The 26,748-nt window shown below is 41.5% G+C and overlaps 1 protein-coding gene across 1 annotated transcript in view; it reads left to right on the top strand.

Moving 5' to 3' along the window:
• The window catches only part of SUGCT (succinyl-CoA:glutarate-CoA transferase), a gene marked incomplete at its 5' end in the record, with an annotated part of 301,206 nt that overhangs the window by 48,260 nt on the left and 226,198 nt on the right, over window positions 1–26,748 (top strand). The window contains one exon of the mRNA XM_081930935.1: window positions 4,357–4,452. Coding sequence (XP_081787061.1) covers window positions 4,357–4,452 — 96 coding nt within the window. The remainder of the gene's footprint in view (window positions 1–4,356; window positions 4,453–26,748) is intronic.

Raw genomic sequence — 26,748 nt, 5'->3', positions numbered from 1 at the left:
TCATTTTCTCAGCTACTATAAAGACCTTCCCAGCTTAATGGAAATAAGCAAAATTCCTGCCCTGATGAAACCACATGCTGTAGAAATGTTGATCACACGTTGGTTGGTTTTTAAGCTCAGCACTAAGCTGGAATAGGGTAACCTATATTAGTAACATGCGTTGTTTCTTATTTATAAATCACTTGAGAGTTCTTCATGGTGACCACTAACTTTTATAGAATTTCACAAGCCTCTTCCTGGGAACTGGGTACCTACCACATGATTTAACCAATTCACTTAGTCAAATCCCAAGACCTTACTGCAGTTGCATAGATTCTCAGCCATGCAGAAAGCTACTGTTTATTGGTAATAAATACATTGCATGAACAAGCAGCTAAGAGAGAGAATTTAACCACAGCAGCATATGAAAGCAAATTTGCTAACCTCTGGTTACCCCTACTGGATATCATCCAAGAAGATAGTTCCTTCTCTAGCAATTGATGCTGCACCCTAGAACTCTGTGAGTTTGGATTTGATATCCCGCTTTATCGCTACCCTAAGGAGTCTCAAAGCAGCTAACAATCTCCTTTCCCTTCCTCCCCCACAACAAACACTCTGTGAGGTGAGTGGGGCTGAGAGACTTCAGAGAAGTGTGACTGGCCCAAGGTCACCCTGCAGCTGCATGTGGAGGAGCGGAGACACGAACCCGGTTCCCCAGATTACAAGACTACCGCTCTTAACCACTACACCACACTGGCTCTCAAAGGCCTGTGAGGCCTTTATGAGGATGGGGCTAGCCTTCCCTCTGCTCACATCTTTCAAAAAGGTATTGCCAACCCTCGCTGCCATACATCTCTCACCCTTGCATGGCATTTTGTTTGCCCAAGGAGGGCCAATTTTGACACTTCACCATTCCGATCCTTTAATGTCATCCATAAATATGCCAAGTATAAATATTTATTGGGCAGGGATATGAAGCTGTTTTGTGTTGGGTTTTGTTGCTTTTCACCACTTCTAACTGTGGTGGATAAACTAGGAGGAAATACATCTTTGGGTTGTATCTAAATTTAAGAAAGTCATATGAAGATGCAGAATGCCCAGTTATTTTCAATGAATTAAGATAAAGAAAATGGTTTGTTAAAAAATTATTTCCCATCTTTTCACTTAACTCTTAATACACATGCTTGCTTGGGACATTACATACATATTATTTTGACAGAGCCACAGTAATGACACTTTGTGGGATTTTTAAAAGCCTATTGAAACACGATTCCTTCTTTTCTGCCTCTTCTTCCCCTCTGGCACTTAGTGTCTTGTTTCCCTGGCTGTCTGATTTTTAGTTTTAAGAACATTAAGTTTTAGCATTACACGGGGGAATTTCAGTTTTGCTCTGATATTACTAGGTGTGTAGAATGAAACATGTGACATGATTATCCTTTGTGATTGCAGACAGAAGAATTCAAGTGTGTGTGTGTGTTCAATACATTGAAGAAAGAGTGTTTGGTAAATATAGACAGACATGGTATATATTTACAGCAGGTAGGTCTGTTTGTGCCAGTGAATGAATGCCGAGACTGTATCTTTTGGGACATCTGCTTTCATGTCTAAAGGCCACCCCTTTGGGTTTGCTTCTTAAGATGGAAACAAAAAATGCCTTGTAGGCTTTAAAGAATACTCTGTAACCTGTAGACTAAATAATTGGGTAATGGGATGTATTATTTTGTCTTACCTCCTAAGGATTGCAAAGCATTTGGAAGCTCTGGTGAATGTTAGCTCTCTTGCAGCTGCTGTGGCCCTAGAAGAAGAAGAAATTCAAAATAACTGCAATTGTCTCTTCCCTAAAACACATGCAAACAATAGATCCAGACGTATTAAGAAGTAGGGAAATGATCGTATAAAGCAGTTTCCTACTCCTTTGGGAATTCTTTGGTGAGGGAGAAGCTACTTGCTCACAAGTAGCTGGACAATCTGCTTGGATGGATTGTAGGTGGGTCAGGGTGAGGTCGACTGGAGCCTGCAGGCTTCAAGACTCCTGGTGGATTATGAGCATCCTAAGGAATCATGGAAGAAGGGAAAGCCTCAAGAAGATTGGGGGTACCTTTTGAGGGAGGACAAAAAAAACCTGATGTGGAGGTGCATATTGGGATGTTTACTCCTCCCATCCTCTGATGAGCAGGATTTCTTTGGCCTGATGGGAAGATGGAAAAGGGAGTTCAGCCTGTATTTCCAGAAGGAAGAAGCAGCTGCCTTAAGCTCTGAGAAGACTTTGGGACCCGAAACTACAATTCTACATCTTTGTTACTTTCAGGGCTGGCAAATACGTTTTGCTGCCTAAGACAGAGCAGCGAATGACATCCCTCACCCCACAAGTGAGCATACCTGGTGTCCAGGGATTGTCAAGTCATTTTAGAATCTGAGGCGGAAAAAGACGCAAGCACTATTGCTTGGCAGTAGAAATAAAGCAATAATAACTAACTAACAATGTGTTCATTTACCATTTTTTAAATACCACCCAGTAGGAATATGTTATCAATGTTTTTTTTTTTGTGGCACCTCAAAATCAGCTGCTTGAGGCTGCTGCCCCACTCCAGCGGCTGGTAGGGGTTGCATCACTGCTGAAGAACTACTGGGTGTTGAAGAAGATTCTGCTGTGATTTAGGATGTATTCTTAGTTTGCCCATCACAACCTACTGAGTCCAGCTGTTGGCTTGTGTGAGATGCGAGTGCACCTTTGAATGCTTCCAGCACATTTTAGATAATTGCAAGAGGCAATTGGAATATCGGCAGGCAATTGTATTAGGAGTGGGGAACAATTAGCCCTCCATATGTTGCTAAACTACAGCTCCCACCAGTCTTTGCAAGCGTGGCCAATGGCCAGGGGTGATGGGAGTTGTAGTTCAGCAACTTATGGAGAGCTAGAGGTTCCCCACACCTGTGCTAAGCCGTACGGTCTCCCAGAGAGGTGGTCAATTACCTTTTTAGATGGTAGGCAAAAAATAATAGATTTACAGAACAGATTATCTGTTTTCTTTCTTTTTTTTTTAAATAGACTCTGCTTCTGACACCTTTTAGTGTCACAGAAATAGCTGGGAATGGTTCTTGGTAGCCTTGCCCATAAGAGTCAACCTATAGGAGAGAAGACTTGTAAAATGACTATTTCTGCTGATAAACCAGATTAGAACAAAAATACTGGGAAAGGCTGCTTTCCTTGAGTCTGAACATTTTTCTAAACTCATATTTCAAACATCTGTGGGGAAACTCCAACCTCAAGATTTGTACTTCAAAAATTGACATTTGAGTTTTAATTTGGTTTTTGGCTCTTTGTTTCCCGGATAATTTCCCATATAATAATAATTTTTAATTAACACTTCAACTTCAAATGTAGCGTTTGAAATTGAAATAAAACAGCTGAAATATTAGGTGTTGTTCTTGATTATGTGTAATAAGTTTTGTCTTTCATTTTTTTCTTTAGCAAAATAAATTGTTTCTTGCATAAAAGATATTTGTTTTAAATATTTTTTTGCCACCTTTCCAAACAAAGCTTTTTCACTGCAGCTCATATGATAGAAAGTTCCAAAATAAATCCGTAATACAAAACATAAATACAGAATCATTTCTGAAGTACACCAGCTAAGTCCACCTTGGTCTCTAGTGGTCCCAGTCCTTCAGTCTTACAGAGAGAGAGAGAGAGAGAGAAGTCATCAAGTGCTAGAGGAGATTGATCACTTGTAACATGGTAAGGACTGGATTTCAGATTGAGGTAGAGCTGATTTGCAGGCCATGCCTTGGGTTAAGAGAGCGAGCTGAGAGAGCAGAGGATTCAGAGACGTAGCAGCATAGAAGCTGGGATAAGGGAGAGCAGGGAGGCTAGAGCAAGAACAGACAGTGACATCCTTTTAGGGGACCAGACAGATTCCAGATCTGGCCTGATTTAGGAGAATTTATAAGCAGGCCAGACCAAGAGCAAACAATAGAGCCCCAGGGAATGGAGCCGTGCTGGGCCATGGAAGAACAAAATGGCTCTTTAGCCTCAAGTGGCTTGGCACCAAATTCTGTGTCCTAGTTAATCCTGGCAAATACAACCCCCCCCCCCGACATTTGATAATGAAAAGCACCTGACCATCTTTTTATGAAAGACTTTTATAACGATCCCACTTTTCTTTGATTATGTGATGATCTAGCCAGCATTTATAGCCTTTTAGCTCACCTTGTAGAAGTAATTCTCTTCCTGTTTTTCTGCAGAATAATTCATGCCCTGAAACGATGCTTTTTGACTCGAATTTGGAGGGCAGATGTCTCTTCATTCTAAAATGCTATGGAGTGTTGCAGACATCTCCATATATTGACACTGCCTTTTTCATATTTTCATGCTTGCAGGTCGCCTGCCTTACCTATGTAGCAAGCACTTACTTAAATTGCAAGACAGAATCCAAACGCTGGGGTACTGCCCATGCAAGTATTGTTCCTTACCAGGTAAGCAAATGGGGCAGGGGCCTTTTTCTCATTCTGTGGTTTTTGATAGCTTTGAAGTGGACAAATGCCTTGCTTCTTGTGATCTGCTGCTTGTCTAGTTAGAAAAAAGGTTCTATTCACTTCCTGCGTTTTGTACTTTGCGTACGTACTCATCACCAAGCAAGTTAGTAACAAGAAATTGGATTCGAATGGATCAAAGATGTTAGTTATGGTGGGATGGCTTTAACATGTTTTTATGGGCTTGATAGTTTTATGCCTGAGTGGAAAAGCATACATCTCATTTACTGAACATGGTTTGCACTTCATAGCACTTACGAAAAGAGAAAGCTAGCTTTGCGCACCAAATGCATAAAGACCACGGGGGTCTTATAAAAGATTTATGTTGTTTTTGAGCCTTTGTGTATTTTAAAGTGTTTCTCTGTAACTATGAGAGATGGAAACTTAATGAAAACCAACCTTTCATAGAAGCCAAGATTAATACAAAACTCCAAATTGCAAGGCCTGTATATTTATACAAAGTGAATGCAACTGTATTCCCATAGCAGTATTATTCTATTAGTATGTTTTTATTCCTGTTAATGGTATACCAATAACCACTTCCACCATCATCATGTTCAGTTTAATTAGGTGGGTATTGTTCATTTTCTCTCAACTTTTTCCTTCCCTTTTCTGTGAGGAAAGTGAGAGAGAGAGAAATAAATACAAATAGTGCCACCTGAACATACAAAGATGGCACCATTGCTAGAAAAGCCATGCTTATGTCACTGGTTTGGTTTCCAGCTTTTAATTGTTAAAATACTGTCCCCAGATAAAAACTATAAAATAAAAAACATTATAGCCATAGTGACTGAGGGTGCAAAGGTTGCTGATTGAGATAAATATTCACCAGGAAGCAGGGGGGTGGGGCGTTGTTGAGTCTCCTTCTTTGTAGATATTGCTATCTGAGTAAGTTCATGATTTGAAAGGACTGGTGAGCTTGTCAAGCTGTAAAGTCCAAAATGCAGGACAGGGACAGTAAAATGATGTCCCTGTTGCAGAAGAAGATGCACCATATAGGACAGGAAAAAGTTCAGTAAATATGTCTTAGACACATGGAATATCAGGGGCATGGAGATTATGTTGGTCCCAAGGATGGCAATGGAAGGCAGTCTCTTGGGGTGGGGAAATATACCGTATTTTTCGCTCTATAACACGCACCAGACCATAACACGCACGTAGTTTTTAAAGGAGGAAAACAAGGAAAAAAACATTCTAAATGAAATACTGGATATATGATTTTTGTGGTTCATGCTGTGGCCACAGACATGTGATCTGACAGTGAGTTTGGAGTAGCCCAATGCAAAAATCCTGAGGATCCATGTGGATCCATGCTTTGTAACCACAGAGGAGGAAAGGAAGGGGAACCATGGATCCTCTGCTCACGACTGCAGCAGATCCCCCCCGCCACCCGCAGGCATTCGCTCCATAACACGCACTTACTTTCTAGGAGGGAAAAAAGTGAGTGTTATGGTGCAAAAAATACGGTATATTGGAGATGGTCAGATGTTTGTTTCTCTAGCTGAGAGTGGTTCAAGGACCAGGGAGCGGCCAGAAGACCTTGTAACTGCAGGTCAAAAAAATATAATTCTGCTACTTAGGTGTGGTAGTATGACTGGCCTGTACACAGTGCAGTTATTTGTAGTAGAAATATTTGTGGGTTTTACATCTGCTGTTTTGTTAGATGTTTGCTCTGTCTTACGTAAAACTGCTCTGCATTCTTTTAACAGATGGTTAAACCGAGTTTGAGTGAGTCTGTGGCCAGACAAAGCATCAGCTAGTCTGGTGTCTTTTGGAGTAGAACCCAAGAATGTTTAAGTTATAATCCCCAAAGATATGATGCACTACCTTTCTGCTTCCTGAAATACAATATATAATGACTAAAGATTATATTCTTCTAGGAAGTCATATGTTTCCAAACATTTTGAGGTGGTTAAATGTAGATTAAAGCACACTGATAAAATTATGTAAATAGTATGTTGGCTAAGGGTTGTTGTTTTTTAATCAATGAAATTCAGAAGAAAATTGAGCTGTTTTTTTTGCTGGAGACTGTTTAAAAATTGGCGCAAATGTGTGTTCAGACAAGCTTTAAATTACAATTATGAAAAGATGTGGACTTTGCTATGGTACTTTAAGAATGTCAGAATGTCATTAAATCATGGAGGATTAAATAACCTTTGGGAATCTCTTTTTAACAGATGTTTCATTTTTAAAAAGTCAATATTTTCAACATCTGGGTCTCTGTGCATGACACATCCCTGAACAGTGTCATGCAAGAAAAAGGACCAAAATACAATACTTTGTTTGTTTAGTGTTTAAAATGTGTTTGTAATCAGCAAGTGTGTTAGTTCTAATTGTACTTAATCTTGTTGGATGCATTCAGTTTTATATATGAAATGTTCGCTTGCTTTGAGTTTTATTAAACTTGAGAAAGTTTAGTAGAAACTGGAGCAGAAACTGCCTGCTGGAAAATACGAGTTTTGATATCTGTGAGATGGTTTGTACTTAACACTAAACCATGGGTTACTGCTATGTGGATGATCCCAGGGGAACTGTTTGTGCGTCTTCTTCTTCAAGATTTCATTGAATCTTGGTTTAGGATTATGCATGAACTATCCAATTTAAAAAGCCAACTTCATAACCAATAGTTGGCTTTTTTGAAATTGGCTTCTTTTAAAATTGATCAGAATGTTTTAAACCAAATTTCCTACTTGGTTTTTAGCATATTCTGGGCCATTGCTCCAATAAATACTTGCAAACTTTAAAACAATAGCTAATATATTTGAGACAGTATTGGCATAAGAAACAGCATACAAATAGTTGCTTCTGTGACCCAATATCATATGCCCACACCTCCAGGGGAGTGTTCACTGTGAGGTAGCATTGAATTGCATCTGGCCCAATGCTTGATTTGGTTGCACAACACTGTCAAACATGGCATCCCTATGCTAGTAATAGTCAAGGAGCTAGCTATTTTTGGTCACTCTAAATCAGAGTGTCCCCTGCAAGGTCAAAAAAGATCCACTACTTCTTTTGGGTGCAAGACTTTGTCAAACAATGGGGGTGGCCTAAACACATTGTTGGTTACTATTGATATGGGGCCATCATGCTTGACTGTGTCTTGTACATGACTAGTTGGCATGTGGTCATGAGAGCAGTGATCATGGGTGTAATGATTTAACACCAGCAAGTGTTAATGCTGCTATAGAAAATAAAACCTACAAGATCAGTATTATAAATATTGGAGGGAATTCCACCCCCCATTATGGTTCTGATAATATTCAGTGTTTGTAAAGTTATTTTTTCAAAAAATGGGGTGGGGGGACATTTGACCCCATAGCAGTGGAGATCAAGTGACTACTTAATAACTGGGAATGGGAAAAAAGCCATTTTGCATTGAGCTGGACATTGCAACTTTCAGTATGTTATGTTAGCCTGATTGTTCTCTTAAAAAACCATTTCTCTTGCAATTATTTTAAAGTTCAACTTTATTTTTATTGGACTATATTTCCATCTCAAACCTGCAATAATAACACACGCACCTTTATTACTGAAACTTGGAAGGGCTTAGGGTGGCCAGAATGAGAGTGAATCAGCCAGAGACCAGCATGGCTGGATTCAGTGAGGCATGCAGCTGTTTGCAATCTATCTGACAATCACCGTCCTCCTGAGCCATTGTTCCACAGTCACCCCACTTCACTGTGCATTCAAACCAGAGAAACATTAGCCCTGTTATATTAGACCCCGATTCACAAGCAAAGATTTCCTTTTATTGCCATAAGATTTGTCTCTCCGCTGGGGGAAAAAATGATAGTTGCAATCCCGTATTCCCTTGTCATGCTAGCGGTGAAATTATTCTCCTCGCACAGCAATTTACAAGGTGTTTTCAATAGCTTCAGAGCATCGTGAGTGGACCAAGTCTTCTTGGAATGGAAATGTGAAACTTCTACAAAATAATGCTAGAGATGCATTTGGCTTGACTTGTTATCTTAGTTTATGATGATTTCTAGACGTAAAAAAACCCTTTATTTGTATGGATTTAACCTTTTTTGATGATCTTTTGCCATAGACAAAAAATTACGTGAGATGCAATAAAATCGACCAGTTTCACAGTACTTAATAGCAACTTTCTATCAGTGGTATGGCAGTAATTAAGAACTGCTAATCACAATGGCTGAATCCTACCTCCAGTATCAGACAGAGGCAATGTTCTTTTGCATAACTGTCATTGAGGAGCAACATCTGTTGCCATTGCGTCCCAAATTCTAGATCCATTTTAGACCGTGCTGAAGATTTTGTTTGTACTGAGATACCTTTTTTGCACTAAGGGGAGCTTTCCTGGTTATGGACTGGGTGGCTAAATAAGACTAAGAATAATAATTTTATTATTTATACTCCGCCCATCTGGCTGGGTTTCACCAGCCACTCTGGGCGGCTCCCAACAGAACACTAAAAACAGAATAAAACTTCAAACATTAAAAACCTCCCTAAACAGTGATGTCTGCCATTTATCTAATGGTCATTAGTTGGTTGCTTTTATTCAAACCAGATTAATCAAAGATTAGAATAAAAGCAGAGCAATAACTCTATGTGAAAGTTGCTTTTCTTCCCAATGATAATTCTTGTTCAGGATATCCTACGGCTTTCAGACATTGGAGATATTCCAAAGAATTGCTTTACGCATCCCAAGTTACTGGAGCAGACCTAGTAGGATGCTTAAACTCTTTGAGAAGCCGATTCTCCTGCTATATCACAAGCTGCCTTTTAAAGTACTCTCCATTTCAGATCTATCTCCAGTCATTTCCTGGTTTTCAGCACTTGTCTCTTTGCAAAGTAGCTGGTTGTCTGAAGCTTAGCAATGGAAGGATATGCCAATTTTGGTTCTTTCCGTTTCTCCTTTTTCTTGTCTTAAATTCACCACATTACTGCACCCATTTGTAATTAAAAAAAATAAATCCCATGAAGTTTATCAGCATTTTAGTTTGAATTTCTCCTAAGAAATTGTTCGCGGTTTTAACTCATGTGCACATTTTTGCAAGCATTTTCCCCAGTATAATGCATTTTAGATTTTCTCAAATATATTCATTTTTATGCACAGTTTCCCCTAATACATGCATTTTGGCTGGAGAACTGCATCACAAAATCCAGATTTCGAAGGACGACTGTGGTTCTCACATTGTTTAGGAAACAGCAAACTCGAAAGACTAGGCTTTAAATGCAGAATCAAACTTCTCCCCCACCCCTACTGGAGAGCCCACTCTGCTTTTTTGTGAGCACAAGTGAGTGCAAAAAGGTTTTAACTGACTGGCTGCCCTTCAGCGGCACTCCAGTACCCTGGGCATCTCAGGTGTGCTTATGGGGCTATCTGAGATGGTGCAGTATGGTTCAATATAGCTCTAGGCCACACAGTCCATGGGGGGGGGGGAGGAGAAATCTGAATTGTGCTACTATAGATATAATTCATATTGAAAATCAAATTTATATCTTCACGCTGCTTCGGAACTAAATAATAGAAATGTTATGTGCCCTGCAAAGAACATTATTAATTGAGGACGGAGGAAACACCTTTTCAGTTCCGGAAAAGTTATTCAGAAAAATATCTGCATAACTTGACACTAGCATTTAATTGGGTTTTAATTTTGACTTGGAAACAAGTTGTTTCCTACTTAATGTGCAATGCATTGTTAAAGTGTTTGCCATGAGGCTGTGTGGCCACTAGATGTCATTCATGTAATCTAGTATGTTACAGCAAGCTTTTCTGGTTTGAGTTCCAAAAAGTTAATAAAGGCAATGTCAGAATTACCAGATTTTTTTATTATTAAAAAAAAGTATATATACATGCTGATAGAGTTTGACATGATATATTGCCATCAAATAAAGCTTATTCCTCTGCTGATTTTTTTCTTCAAATGTCAGCATTAGAATTTTGCACAGTTTCTCTTCTGATGGACTCGAACTGAACCAGTTTCTACAATTCCCAACAGTCCCACACAAAGAGACGATGGCATTTGATCTTTAAACGCAGCGCAAGAGCTCACCTCACTTTCAGTGCTTGCAGTAAGGTCTGAGTATCTAAGCTGTGGAAGGTGCATGCAGAATCAATCCGCTTGAAAAGATACTGTAATTTACATGATTTAACTGACTGGAGCTAGAGATGGCTTGGTGCAGCTATCACACAATAGACAGAAACTTTAGTATAAGCAAAAAGAGGGCTTACTTTGTGCTAATTAAACCCTGCTGAAGTCAAACTGAAGACCAGTTTCAATGAAATTCTGCTTTGACATGACACTTTATATATTTTTTTCAATCCCAATAACATGGGTGACAGCTGAACTGTTGTTACTGTGGAAAGTTTTAGGCTAAAAAGCCAATTTCTGGCATCTTTGAAAAGTCTGTTGTGTCATTACTCTTGATTGGAGCTGCCTTTTAAAACTGTTACCGCCAGATGCTAATAAGGCCGGGGTCATGTTAACATTATCATTGTAATTCTCAAGTGCTTGAAAATCCGGTGAAAAGACACTCTATGCAGACTTTTAGGTCCATGTTTAGGAGTGTTGACAAATTCTGCTCTGCCTTTCGTAGTATACTGTAGAAGACATTCATTTCTTTATCATGAAAAAGCAATAGTTAGTGTATCTGAAGAAGTGTGCATGCACACGAAAGCTCATACCAAGAACTAACTTAGTTGGTCTTTAAGGTGCTACTGGAAGGAATTTTTTTTGTTATGAAAAAGCATGTTCTCCTTCATGGAGGGCACGTGTTGCGGTGGGGGCCGCCAGGACACTCCAAAGTTGGGGGCCGGCTAATTGATCGTTGGCCACCGATGCGATTGGGGCTTCCCTTGTTGTTGGGAAGAAGTTAATGTTGCCATTTGTTGATTGACAGCCAGAAATGCTAAAACTCCTTGCACGAGGCTAGGGCTTCCTCTTTTCGCCCGTGCATCGGATTTCCCGTCCCCTCCTCCCTAGAATTAGGGTTGTTCGCTTTGACCTTGCTATGCCTGTCATGGGGTCGTCTGCTCTTGGGGCAGGGGCCCAGTAGGAATTTTGTCCATCTGGCTGATTGGCTGGGGCCATTTGGTTTTTGCCTATCGTCACAACTTGTAAGGTTGCGGTTAGGCATTGATTTATGGTTTGGTTGGTTGAGGGGCATGGATTGGCTGTGCCTGCCCCTCTAATGCTGCTGCTGCAAGGGATTCTGTTAAAGGAATTGGGGGCTAACTATTGCTTGTCCACTCTGTCAAGGGGGCTCGGGACATAGCAATGAGCTCCTGGTTGCATTTGGGGTGAGGGCAGGTTCCCTGCTCTGCGTAACCCCCAAGTGTATTCCCCCTTTCTGACTTTCACATCATGCAGAATGTCAGTCTGTCCCCCATGGTGGGGACAGATAGTTGCAACCAATGCCTAAGCAACCACTCACAAATTTGTATTTCAATAAAGTTGTGGCCAATATTATGCCAAAAAATCGTAAACAAAAAATTCTGTGTGATGTGTGAGTTATTGGGGTGGCCCTGGGGACCTCGACACACAATATTTTACTATATTAAAAGTTGTTTTAAAAGCGCAAGCAAAGAAGCCGTAGTAATAGATGTGACTCCATATTCCGCCCAGTGGTGTAGCGTGGGTTGTCAGCACCCGGGGCAAGGCAAGTAATTTGCACCCCCTAACCCGTGAATTTGCGCCCCCTAACCCGTGGATTTGCGCTCCCTAACCCTAACCCCCAGATGTTGCACCCGGTGCGGCCGGCCCCCCCTGCACCCCCCACGCTACGCCACTGATTCCGCCCAGCAACCTGTTGATATCTATATTACGATGGATAGCTTAGTCAGTAGAGCATGAAACTCTTAATTTCAGGGTTGTGGGTTCGAGCTCCACATTGGGCAAAAGATTCCTGCATTGCAGGGGACCTCATGGTCCCTTCCAACGTTACAATTCTGTGCTTCACATCATGTCAGTGTAAGCAGCGTAGAGATGGAAACCAGCTGAGCAAGCCGTCTCCACTGTAGGGGGTTACTGTGTACATGCAATCTAGGATTCTGTGACTCATTCTATGGTTTTATGACTCAGCTTTGGTTTATTTGCATGTCCCTTTCCATAGTAAACTGTGTTGAAAGTGGCTCGCCACATCAGACAGTTCCACACAATTCTTTTCTGTCATTTCCTACCTATGACGACACCTCTGAATCTTCTGCTGGTATGTTCTTTCAAACACATAAAGTTTTACGTCCCTTTCGTTCCCTCCCCAAGTGTGAAGGTCTTGTGTTTGGAGATCAGCACTTATATTTGTACAATCTAAAGCGTCAGCCTCATAATCTGTAAAACTGAGAATATCAGTTTACTACGATGGAATGCTTTTTTCTGAAGGCTACTGGCCTAATACCCAAGACTCTGCAGTCATGAGCCACAGGGAGAACTAAAAATGAGAAAGCTTGTTGAGCTAGAATGTGGTTCTAAATCAAGGCTACCTTGACCTGCCAAAGGGTCTGGAACATTGTGTGGATGTAACATGTGACTTGATGTTTAGTGCATGCCCCTGGGCACCTAATTGTAAGTATTAAAGAGGCTAAGGGGGCAAACTAGGAAATTCAGGCTCTAAAACTTTGCTTCATGTTATCTCCACCGGCCCCCTTTTCTCTCTGTCTCCCCCTCTCCCTTCTATTTCACAGCTGGTCATATAAAGTAATTGGTTAGCTCAGGTAAAGGCAACTAGGGAGAGATACACTGGAAACACAGCAAATCTATGCAACGTTTCTGGAAAGCAGAAACAACATCAAGTTAAAACAGAGCGAGTATTTTCTTTATGTTTAAAGTTCCATAAAGCAAACAATAATAGTTGAGAGCAAATTAGTTTTATAGATAAGATTTCTTTTACCAATACTTAAATGAGCATGGTTGGGATGTTGCCAGGATATTACATATCGCTCAACAAGATTACAGAGAAATCCCAGACATGCACCAGAGAACCATTAAATTTAACATTTCTAAAATATATTTTCAACAGCTCAGGACTTGTTTGAATATTGCTGCCACCTGTAGGCCCCCCTCCCAGCTTCCTAATTGTTAGAAACCAATCAAATATAAGAACTCCCAAATTTTATTAGTTTATAAAATGTTTTAACAACCATGCCCACTGTATTTCTTGTGTTAGAGGAAACAGAATCTTCAGATTAGTTAGTTCCTTCTTTGAAAATCAAATCTTCAGAGAACATGGACCAGCAATTTCAATTTTGAGTTCTTTGAGAATTCTCGGGTGGGTGCCATTCAGACCTGGCAATTTGTCAGTTTTTATTTTGTCTATTAGGCCTAAATCTTCATTTTTCCATCAACACTGTCTTTCTTACTTCTTCAGACTCACCTCCTGCAAAAGTTAGTTCATACAGTAGGATCTGCCCTCCACTGTGAAGACAGATGCAAAGAAATCTTTTCGCTTCTCTGAAAGCTCTTTATTCTCCTTCACAACTCCTTTGACTCCCTTGTCATTCAAGGTCCAACTGTCTCAATAGATGGTTTCCTGCTCCTAATACAGTTAAAGAACTGCTTGTCGGTCTTAATGTTTTTATTTATTTTTGTTCTCTTCATTTGGACAAGACTTCAATTTTTGAAGGAAGCCTTCTTGCCTCTAATAGCTTCTCTGACTTCGTTCATTAACGAAGCCTGTGTTCACTTGGTCCTCATTGTACCTTTCCTGAACTTCGATATAAATTCATGTTGAATATCTAATATTGCAGTCTTAAAAAATCATTTTGAGGGTTTTTTTTGTCCCTATTGATTTTGCTTTTCAACTTCCTTTTTACCAGCCTCTTTTGAAATCAAATGCGACCATTTTGGGTTTCCTTGGCAATTGGCCATTTACATGTATATTTAACTTAACAGCACTAGGAACACTGATGCCGGTTGGTTCAACAACTCTTACACCATGCACCAGATCCTGGGCATCACTCAAGGTCTGCCTGGCCCTGTATGGGGAACCAGCAGCATTTCAGAGAAAGCTACCTTGGAAGTCCTGACTTTCAGCATCCCATCCAGCCCCCTTAACTTGGCTTCCAGGATGTAAAGTTACATTAATCAGATTGAATAGTAAACTTTTGGGGAAGAGACTTTGGGAACCATCTTTAGAGAGGATAACATCCTGGGGCAAAGAGGAATGTAAACATTATGACAACATGTAGCTTATAAAGTGCTGCTATACTGATTTACCTTGCAGGATTTGCTGTGATGATTCCTCCTACGATTTCTTGCTCACTTGCTAGCACAGATATGTATTTGAATTGTTCGGACCTTTGGTATTTGATGACAGTGCAGTCCAAATGTAAAATGTTACTAAAGTTAAGAAAAGTGTCTCAGGTCGTCAAACCAATACTAGCTTAGTATTGTCTACACTTGATTGACAGTGGCTCTTCAGGATTATTTCCCAACCCTACCCAAGGATGGAAAGAGATGAATTGAGGAGATTTTGCTTACAAAGCAGATGCTAAAGCTCTAAGGGTCATTCTATATCAACTTTTTTACCTCATGTCATCTAATTTTCTTAATTTTTTTCTACACTTGTTGAATGATCAAAACTAAGTTTAAATCTAAAATTTTTTATCTCATCCCATTTTTGAGTTATGAGGGTTTGCAATTTAAAAAAAAATTAATGACAATTTTGGCCTTGCTACACAAAAACCTTAAAAACTCAGGCCAGAACTGATTTGGACTCAGAGGCTGAACCTGAGGAATCCCAGCCTGCACAGGAGTCGCCGCCTCCAGAACCAGCTGAGCCGGGGCTGGGGCCTGAGCCTGAAGGGTCCTCACCTGTGCTGTTATCCTCAGGTGCGGGCACCAGCTGAATCTTCTCTGGCCCCTGAGGTGATGGAGGACCCATTGCCTGCAGGTGCCCCACTCTCAGCCCTGTCAGGGGAAGCTGAGGTTGCCTCTGGGTCCGGTAACCCTCCAACCTCTCCTGAGCTGCAGAGGCTCAGGCCAGAGAGGCGGAGGGAACTCAGTTCCCGCAGGAGGAGGGCTCGCCTCCTGCCAGGAGAGGCGAGTCACCTGTGGACCGAGGCTGCCCTATGCCTCATGGCAGATAAAAGCCAGCCAGCCCCAGTCCCAAGTTGTGGGAGCAATGTTGTTGCTAGCCTGTTCCAGCCTGCACCCCGTCCTGCTCTTCTGTAATATCAGTTACTTCAGGCATTCAAGTTATGCAATTAAAAGGTTCCTGAAAAGCTAGTCAGGCTTTTCTTTTAAAAATGTGTTCCAAAGCAGAATGATGCAGTTCTATTTATAGAATTAACACTCCGAAATAATTCTTGTTAGTGCATTACAAAAAAATGCATATCAAACAAAATTATGACACTTTCCATAGCAGTTTTGTTTGATATGCATTTTGTTGTAATGTACTAACAAGAATTCTTCCTCTTTCTTCCTCTATCCACTTTCCTTCTGCTTATGTTTGGTTTTTCAGGTCCTCTATTCTGGGTTGGGACGTGAGTGGTGCTGTGGTCTAAACCACAGAGCCTAGGGCTTGCCAATCAGAAGGTCGGTGGTTCGAATCCCCATGACTGGGTGAGCTCCCATTGCTTGGTCCCTGCTCCTGCCAACCTAGCAGTTCGAAAGCACGTCAAAGTGCAAGTAGATAAATAGGTACCGCTCCGGCGGGAAGGTAAACGGTGTTTCCGTGCGCCGCTCTGGTTTGCCAGAAGTGGCTTAGTCATGCTGGCCACATGACCCGGAAGCTGTACGCCGGCTCCCTCAGCCAATAAAGCGAGATGAACGCCGCAACCCCAGAGTCGGCCACGACTGGACCTAATGGTGAGGGGTCCCTTTACCTTTACCTTTACTCTGGGTTAATGAGGGTACACATAGGAAGGTGATGGATGGAAGGTAAAAAAGGGGGAGGCCGGAAAGGGAAGATCTTCCAGGGAGGCTGGGAGAAGAAAGAGAAGCTCCAAGGTCAGAGCTGGGAGAGTTTACCTGCTTCTATGTGAGACAAGGGTTAAGATCTATCACTGATAGAGGGCTTTCTGTTTTTATTCTTTCTCTTTTCTGTTGATTTGTTTTCATTTTTATTTAGGTTAATCTGTACTCTGAGCTGAAAGTTTCAATAATAATAAAGAGTTGGGTGCTTTGGAAAGTTTCTGGGCTTGTCACTATCAGGTACCCCAAGCCAAAAGGCACTTTGTAGTCTTCACGATTTAGACATTTAAAAGAACCCTGCTGAAAATGTAACTAATTCTGATTATTCCAAGGTGGTTGTTTTTGTTACTCTTACTCATTATTGTGTTGGATCGTGAGGTGTGTGTGATGCCCCAAGGGATGGAGGTGACCATCGGAATTCTTCCCCGCCAACCTCAAATGCACCTTCCCCATGGCAGTCAGACGTCGTGATGAGACGCAGCAGCTGCAAGCTCTCCCCTGCTCTGAGGCTGCGGCACCAGGAGTGGGCGCAAGTGGCAGAACATAGTCTGGGATCATTGTGTTGGCAGCAGATCCCAGCTATGCCATCTGCCTGCGTTGTAGGAAACAGCTGAGCAGGGGGAAGTTTTCAGAGCTCTGCACCACCTCACTTCATGACGCACCTGTTCAGACAGCACCGATCCCTTTTTCTTGGGGAAGAGTCAGAGAAGTTGGACAAGAGTGGCAGAGAGTCATGTGGGGCAGAACTCCCCCTTTCGCTTTCACATTTCCTTCATGTCCAAGAATTAGTTTAGACGGGTGGCTAGGGAAGGTTTTGAGTCCTCTGCACCAGCTTTCTCCTCAAATCAAAACATTGATTTAGTGTCCATAGACAAAATCACAAGAAGGTAAATGAATCCATTTGACTTCTCTCCTCGCCAGATTCATATTTAAAGGTGCTCAGCACAAAGGAAAAAATTGTCTGAAATGTCTTCTGTTTCAAACCGAGTGCCTTCCCAACCCCAGGGAACATAGCAGGACTCCTTTGTAACCACCCCCAAACTGTAAAGGCTTCCTTGGTAGGTAGGAAAACCAGAACGGCTAGCCTTCTGAAATTGGGCAGGGTTCTTCCAGTGCTTGCAGACCTCATCCCATCCTGCCACAAAATATAAAAAAGTTGTTAGCCGTTTCCTTTTAGTTGCCCCAGACAAAAGCCTCTGGACCTATTTGCCTGAAATTTGGCAGGTTGTATCCATTCTGCAGGGACTATTATGCCTGAAAATTTATCCACTTCTGTCAGAAGGTGAACAGTTATAGTGGTTTTCCAATAGCAAATGGAGGATGGGGAATCAAAGCTTCATTTATTTCTGAAGTGGACTTGGGACTCCAAGCTGAATCGGGTGGACTGCAGAGTGCTTCGCACTGAAGCAGGCTGTCTTATGACATGCCAAATCAAGGTCCAAGCTGAATCTTGTGGTCCTTGTGCACCCCTAGTATAAACCTAACAGAACCTCATGTTTTCCCTGAAAATCTCCAGTGAATATCCTCAGGTTATGTTCAGATACTTCCTAAGGGTACACCGTTAATACCTTCCACCAATATGACCTTCCCATGCTCCATTGTCCACACACACTTATCTACACAAGTGCAAAGAGTGGATTGCTTGCACCTTCCAGATAATGCAGTGTCCTAGAAGTTACTGTCTAAGGAACAAAAGGCTAATAAAACTGCATATTCAGGAAGCACAAAGGCCCTCATTCCAACAGCTGTTTGATGCAGCAGCAAAGCTAGTGATAGGGCCCCTTGCTAACACCTGGTGCTAAGTCAGAAGAGTAAGAATAAGAAATAGCCAAAGTGCTTGTCCACCAGGCTTGATTAATATGGATATCTGTAACACTTCAAATTAATGAGGTTGTATCTCATTTATTGTTGTTCTCCTCCTTAAGGCATTTTGTGCCCTGATAGACCTTTGCTAACCTTTATATAACATTTCATATTCGAGAAGTGGCAGTCAGGCAGAGCAAAATCCGTTGTTTCCTTTTTTAGCACCAGAGTCTTAATTTATCCATTGCAATGACTCACCAAATGTTTATCTTTCCAAGCTGCTATCCTTTAAAAAAATAGCTGTTTTTTTAAAAAAAATAATCTGGCCATACGTCAGGGGCTATTTGCTGCTAATTTTGTTTGTGTGTGGCAGAGCAGTAGAAACACCACCCCTGGGTCTATTCAGTGGGCAATTTCCACAATAAATGTTTTAATTTTAGTTGAGGGTTTCCACAACTTCCCTCTCTGCCTTGTGTGTACATGCACACTCAAAACCAAAGGACTTCTATCATTATAGCTAGATGCCTGTTCCCTTTCAGCCTCAAATAACTATATTACGCTTCTTTTAAATAAAGGCCTTCCCTCTGTCTCAACAATGATATACCACTTGTGGCACTCGTATATTGCACAGAAAGGTTCACAGAAATCCTAGTAGTTGGATCCCCATTTGGGGATGGCCTTGTTTTTCTGGTCTTTTGTAAAGGCCAACTTGTATGACCAGTCTGTGTCTAGAGTAGGAGTCAGCAACCTTTTTCAGCAGGGGGCCGGTCCACCGTCCCTCAGACCATGTGGTGGGCCGGACTATATTTTTGGGGGGGAAATGAACGAATTCCTATGCCCCGCGGGCCGGATTGAGAAGACGATTGGGCCACATATCATACCCCCATCATTCTGCCTGGACACTGAGGTCCAGCTCCGAGGGCCTTCTGGTGGTTCCCTCGCTATGAGAAGCCAAGTTACAGGGAACCAGGCAGAGGGCCTTCTCGGTGGTGGCACCCACACTGTGGAACGCCCTGTGAAATGCCCTCCTATCAGATGACAAAGAGAAAAGTAACTACCAAACCTTTAGAAGACATCTGAAGGCAGCCCTGTTTAGGGAAGCTTTTAATGTTTAACAGGTTATTATATTTTAGTGTTCTGTTGGAAGCCACCCAGAGTAGCTGGGGGAACCCAGCCAGATGGGCAGGATATAAAATAATAATAATAATAATAATAATAATAATAATAATAATAATAATATATAATAATAATAATATCTGGCCCCTGGCCCTTAGGTTGCCTACCCCTGGTCTAGAGCCTTGGTTTCTATTGTGATTTGCAGCTCATACTCCTTGGAAGAGAGGATTGTATTCCCAACACATCCATGGTCTATCGCTGTTTGTGCTTCACTGCTAGTTTTCTTGTCCACAGTCAAGCACCCCACTAATGAAAGGTTTAACCTCGTGCTCCCTCTTCAACTGGCTCAAGGAGCCGAAGCCAGATTGTTGACCAGGGCTACATATTGGGAGTATACAACATTGATACAACAGCTCCACTTGCTACTGGTCTGTTTCCAGGCAAAATTCAAGGTGCTGGTTCTGTCCTATAAAGCCCTATATGGCTTGGTTCCAGGCTATCTGAAAGACCATATTCCTTCATAGAAACCTGCCCAGGCTCTGAGATCTTCGGGAGCTGGGGCAAGCCCTTCTCTGGGTCCCACCACCTCACAAGCACCTTTAGTGGGGACGCAAGAGAGGGTCTTCTTGGTGGCTGCTTCCAGACTTCAGAACTCCTTCCCTAGAGAAATCAGACTGGCTCCCTCCTTGTTGTCCTTCTGTCCATAGCTGAAGACTCTCTTTTTCCAACAGGTTTTAAGGAAAGAACTGGTGCTGTGATGTTTTTATTGTAATGAACTGCATATTTTAATAGATATTTATTTGTTCTCTATATATATATCTTATAGGTATCGATATCAATATAGATACCCTCTCTTCTTTTATTATTATTATTTTATTATTTATTGAATTTATATTCCACCCTACACCCGGAGGTCTCAGGGCAGTTCACAGAAAAAAAATCAACATAACAACTACAGTTTTTAACTGTTTCTGTGTTAGCTCTAAGCTGCCTTAAGTCCCTGTCAGGGAAAAAGGCGGGATATAAATGAAAATAATAATAATAATAATAATAATAATAATAATAATAATAATAATAATAATGCATAGAAGCCAGTGGATGTCAGGGCTGAACAGTAAAGGTAAAGGGCCCCTGACAGTTATGTCCAGTCACGAACAACTCTGGGGTTGCAGTGCTCATCTTGCTTTACTGGCCGAGGGAGCCGACGTTTGTCCACAGACGGTTTGTCCGGGTCGTATGGCCAGCATGACTAAGCCGCTTCTGGCGAAATCAGAGCAGTGCATGGAAAGGCTGTTTACCTTCCCGCCAGAGCGGTACCTATTTATCTACTTGCACTTTTGGGCGTGCTTTTGAACTGCTAGGTGGGCAGGAGCAGGGACCGAGCAACGAGATCTCACCCTGTCGTGGGGATTCGAACCGCCGACTTTCTGATCGGCAAGCCCTAGGGTCAGTGGTTTAAAGAGCAGAAACCAGAAGCTAGGAGTCGTGCTACAGCATCATATTCATATTTTTTTGTAATAATATTTATTAAAATTTCAAAAAAATTACAGACATAAGAAAAAAGTAATAAAACAAAAACTTACAAAAAACTGAAAAATTAAAAACAAATCAATTTTTCCATAGCTTATCTTACATTTACTTGTTTCGTTGACCTCCTCACACCTCCCTTTTTTGTATTCTAGTTCAATTAGTTAATTCAGCAAATCCTTTCCATCTTTGTTTTTATCTTAATTATTTATCTTAATATGTTGTGACTTTACATTCTCACCTATTGAAAACTCATTTTTACATACTCCTTTTTAACATTACTGCTAAAACCACATAACTTCATTCCAGCATCCTTCTAACATTCCTTGTTTCCTTGACCTCCTTTCTCTGTGTTGATATGTAATGAAAGTGCATTTATGCTCACAAATTAATTACAAAAAATTGTCTTAATAGAAGAAAAGTACAAATGTATGATATCATGATTGCGTAGGCATAAGCAGCTGGGCATCTATATCTCCATGTGTGAACATCTGCTTATCTTCCCCTGTTGATGCTCAGTATCAATTAAACAGTGAAACGTGGAAAGTTATTTTCAAACAATTTTTTTAAAAATAACATTTGGCTGCATCACAGCCCTCTTTCTAATGCCAAATTATTCTTGCATATGGCAGTCCCCTTAGCTTCCAGCAATGGTATATGTGTCCAAAAAGAAAAGAAAACATTTTAAAGGAAAGATCACGAGGTTGCATAATTTGGAACTCAAACGAATAAATCTAGCCAGACCTGTTCTAATATGTGGCAGTTTAAAAATTATTAGATTAGGTTGACCTTGCAAGCAGGTGCTTATGCAAGTTTTATTGGCTAGAGAAGCAGAATTAAAAGATGCTGAAATCTATTCAGTATTTCATCACATATTCAAATAAAGCTACCCCATGAAAGTCATGATGTCCTCTGAAGAAAGGGAAAAGACATTTGTAGAAATTGCAGGGGATTTGCAATTACATATGACATAATGGTCCTAGATTCATTCATGTATACCTAAGTCCCATTTGATTTTGGTAGTCTTATTTACTTCACAAGGTGTATAAAGATCCACTTAACTTTCTTACCCAATGGTTGCCATTAATCTGATTTGAATTGATTTTTTAATGAAATGATTTTAGAATGTTGTATCATTTTAATGTTGTTAGCCGCTCTGAGCCCAGCTTCGGCTGGGGAGGGCAGGATATAAATATTTATTATTATTATTATTATTATTATTATTATTATTATTACCTTGGTTGGTGAGCACCTGGAATCGGGTATGGATGCCATTTATTCTTTTCATTGGGATTCCAGGTCTTTCTTGTTTGTAGGCAGCTTTGGGTTGCCTTGGGCAATATGAGGCAACTAACAAATTTAATAAATACAGTAATAACAACAGTACTAACATCCCACTTCCTTAAGCAGTGAGAAGTCTGGGGGTTATGCAACTGGGCTTATTTTAATTTGGAAGAGAGAGCACTGGAGATGTAGAGTGTCTTTGTAATATTTGATTTATTCACAAACACACGAGCATAGCACATTGTTGTTGTTGTTTAGTCGTTTAGTTGTGTCCGACTCTTCGTGACCCCATGGACCAGAGCACGCCAGGCACTTCTGTCTTCCACTGCCTCCTGCAGTTTCCTCAAACTCATGTTCGTAGCTTCGAGAACACTGTCCAACCATCTTGTCCTCTGTCGTCCCCTTCTCCTTGTGTCTTCCATCTTTCCCAACATCAGGGTCTTTTCCAGGGAGTCTTCTCATGAGGTGACCAAAGTATTGGAGACTCAGCTTCAGGATCTGTCCTTCCAGTGAGCACTCGGGGCTGATTTCCTTCAGAATGGAGAGGTTTGATCTTCTTGCAATCCATGGGACTCTCAAGAGTCTCCTCCAGCACCAGAATTCAAAAGCATCAATTCTTCGGCGATCAGTCTTCTTTATGGTCCAGCTTTCACTTCCATACATCAAGCCGTGAGCAAATCTTATGCTAATCCTGCATAAGATTTTCAGAGTGCAAGTTATGCAGAGCATTCTCCAAGGCTGCACCCCAGTTTCACCTAAAAGCGCTCAACTGTCTTTACCAAAATCAAACTGCAAATATGTTTCCAAACGCTTTGGCTTCCCGTAGCTGGAGAAGTTCACTTACCCCAAACAGTTGCGGAAATTATGTCCCAGGGATAGTCAGAGTTTCTTGATTAACTAGGAATGTTAACACACTCTGGTCAAATCTCTGGCTACCCATTGAAAGACACTGGAGGAATTACCATAGTGATAAGTGTGTTCACAGTAATCAGCTTGGCCAAACTCAAGTATGTAGCCTTCATGGTTATTGTTTTATTTATCTTTCTCATTTATATATGGCACTTTAAGCAAATAATAATAATAGTCCTAGGGTATCATAAACACATTTGTTGTAGCTGCGAAATTTTTTCAAATGTTGCTTATGGGACCAGCGGGGGCTACACCTGTCATTATCAGCTATTTTAAGAGGTGTTCAAATTAACCCCTCCACACACACATCCAATGTATGCGGGGAGGAGATGTACCATGCCAGGCAGTCTATCTCCAATGATGCAATCTTCCAATTAATTGATTATAAGCCGGTATTTATTTAAAAGAACTTTAGAATTTGAATGCACCCTGAGGGTGACCTAGTCCAGCCCTCGGCAGTGCAGGAATTTTTTGCCCAGTGTGGGGCTCAAAATGATGACCCTGAGATTAAAGGGTCTTATGCTCTACCGACTGAGCTATCCTTTCTTGCTCCCATACCTGTATGCTCAGTGCAGTGTTAGAAACTGAGATATGAAATCTAGGAGCTAAATGGCACCTTAAAGCTAGATTATGGGTGCAACAATGGAATGTCTAGGTGTGTTTTTTTATAATGAATACAAAGCTGAAAATGAATGAACTGCAGCTAAAATATTATGTTCATTTTTCACATGGTCTAGTCCTTCCCGTTCCCACCCCCCTAATATTCTTAAGAGGAATATTAAGAATATTCCAGTCTTCAGAGAGTAGCTGGAAGTGGGGAGGCAGAAAAAGGTCCTCCTTTCCTTCTACTCTGCGGTTTTAATCTGAAAACTGCACCCAGAGCTCAGAAACTGCTTGCGCTAATGAAATTCCCTGTCGCAAAATGCGCCTAGAACTCGAAGCATGAGTACCCCCAACAAAAATTTAAAATTCGGCAAAATATTTGGAGTTTGTGATATGTATTGGTATAATTCGGAATAAGGGACACAGGTGGCGCTGTAGGTTAAAGCCTCAGCGCCTAGGACTTGCCGATCGAAAGGTCGGCGGTTCGAATCCCTGCTGCGGGGTGCGCTCCCGCTGCTCGGTCCCAGCGCCTGCCAACCTAGCAGTTCGAAAGCACCTCCGGGTGCAAGTAGATAAATAGGGGCCGCTTACCAGCGGGAAGGTAAACGGCGTTTCCGTGTGCGGCTCTGGCTCGCCAGAGCAGCGATGTCACACTGGCCATGTGACCCGGAAGTGTCTCTGGACAGCGCTGGCCCCTGGCCTCTTAAGTGAGATGGGCGCACAACCCCAGAGTCTGTCAAGACTGGCCCCTACGGGCAGGGGTACCTTTACCTTTACCTTTAATTCGGAATAATTAATGTGACATGATTGGTTTGTTAAATGGAAATGTAATAAAAATTATTATTATTATTTTAAAAAAGAACAATGGGAGTTTTGAACACTGGTTCAGTGTGTTGGAAAGGGAACCCTATGTTCATATGTTAGTATGCAGATAGCTACTTGAAGGAATCTGTTCAGGAATCATGATGGAGGGGCCTCGAATGGGAAAAAAACAGATTAGCAAGTGTGACTCTGTGTGTGTGTGTGTGTGTGTGTGTGTGTGTGTAAGAGAGAAAGAAAGGGTATGTACAACTTGTAATTGTATGAGCTCTCTCTCTCTGTGTGTGTGTGTGTGTGTGTGTGTGTAGATTTTTGAGTAAGTATTATATGATATCACAATTAGTCTAGAAGAAAGTTTGGAAACAAATGCATTTCATCTGAAAATATGGCATTTAAACATCTACACCAAACATTGAATTACTTTTATGTTCATTGTTCTTGAAGTTTTGGCTATGAAAAGCTATTCCTAAATTGCAAAAGCAACCGAAAAATAAACCACGAGGCTTGTTATGTTTTCCACGTTATAACTTAAAAAGAGTCTAATTTAAACCAAATTAAACAAAACATGTTTTGGGGCTGAATCTTTTGAAAGGAGCCTGAAGGGGTTTTTAATGGCTGACTTGTAGACTTCTGAAAAATGTGGTTTCTGATGAAAAATTGCTGCCCTTTAAAGCACTTGTAGTGGACTCTTGTAAAACATGCCATCCACTTGTGTGTCTTGTTAACAACTGTGTAATAGGCTGTAATATGACAATTAGCCTTGGATGGGACACAATACTTTGGCCATTGTTATAAATTAAATTATTTGAAGATGTCCAGCAGAGTAGTAGTAATATGTTAAGTTTCAGTACACCATTGATTGATAGCTCAGACTGAAACATGAAACTATTGTTGCTGAAAGGTAAAGAAAAATTGTCTTGCAACAGTCCAGTTACTATGGTTGCCTACTTTAGAATGATGTGTTTGATTTGCAAAGCTTGTCTCGTTCCCATTTCTTCTGCATCACAACTGCAAGATGCCATATATATTTAGAAAACAAGAATTTGCCCAACAGAGGCTGTGTTCATTGGGACTTCCTCCCAGGAAAATATACACATAGGATTGCAACCTTAGAGAATTAGCTCCAAGCAAACTTGAGCTTGAAAAATCTAGCCTTACTGAGGGGGCATGTTCCTGTGGAACCAAACTCCTTAGTGTGTCCCAGTATGATATTGTTCAGATCAATATTAAAGCCAATGATTTGAATAGCTTTGGGGAAAATTGCTATATGTTTTAGTTGCCATTACCATTCATTTCTACTCTTGTATGTTTAAAGGTTTTAGTGAATCACTGCTCCCTTGAGCAGGAAATTATATGTTTGGCAAGCTCTGTTTCTTTTTAGCGCTTCCCAATTCAGGAAACTAATAATTGGAGAGTGAATGTTCACTTCATTAATATTTACAAATTTAGAAGTTTAGGCCTGAGTGTTTTAACATACCAGTTGGTTTAATTGTTAGGTTTCCATACTGTTCAGAGCATCTCACCTCTGCCAAAGCTAACATAAGAAATGTGTTTTGGGGTAAGTTGGTTTCCATCCATTGATTGAAGGATCCTCCATCAGCAGAACAGAGACTGAGGCAGTCTTCAGTAATTCCTCCTCCCTGTAGCCTGTCACATAAACCCCACGTTGTTCTGCCCTACCTCCCATGCGGGAGTAGATAGAGAGAGCGTGGACCTGCCATGAGAGAGGCACCAACAAAGGCTGCCTTGGTCCCTTCTGTCCTGGCGAGAGACTCTGCTAGATCAGATTGGCAGGACACCAATTGGACATAACCTATCGGCCTTAATCGAGTCCAGAATGTGATATAGACCAGCGATTGTCAACCAGTGAGCCATGCCTCCTTGGAGAGCCTTGAACGATTGTCAGGGGAGCCGTGGGCCAGCCTCCCTCCCTCCCTCCTTCTCTCTTGCCTGGTGAGCAGCTTGGAAGAGAGAGCGGGGGAGTGAGTGAGCAGGCAGGCGGTGTGAGTGGCACCATTCCCCCTGGCCAAGTCCTGTCTGTTAATGGCGAGTGGGTTGGCTTCCAGCCCCTCTCTTCTCCTTACCCTTCCCTTCCTCCTCCCTCAAACCTCTCCCTCTCCCTCTCTAGCAGGCAGTAAGAGCTGCAGCAGCCTGCAGCCCCTGAGCCATGGCGCCGTGAGAAGCACTGCATGGCAACTGCAGCAGCCGTGAGCCCCCCACTACCCTGCCTGACTCCCTCCTGAAGAGCCCGCCAAACCAAACAACCCTTACCATCCTAAATGGGTAACGTGGCCCATCACTTCTC

The sequence above is a fragment of the Podarcis melisellensis genome, assembly GCF_964234715.1.
Source record: "Podarcis melisellensis genome assembly, chromosome: 12".
NCBI classification, from domain to species: Eukaryota; Metazoa; Chordata; class Lepidosauria; order Squamata; family Lacertidae; genus Podarcis; species Podarcis melisellensis.
Note: the sequence above shows the minus strand (reverse complement) of the source record. Positions and strands in the feature narration are given on the sequence as shown.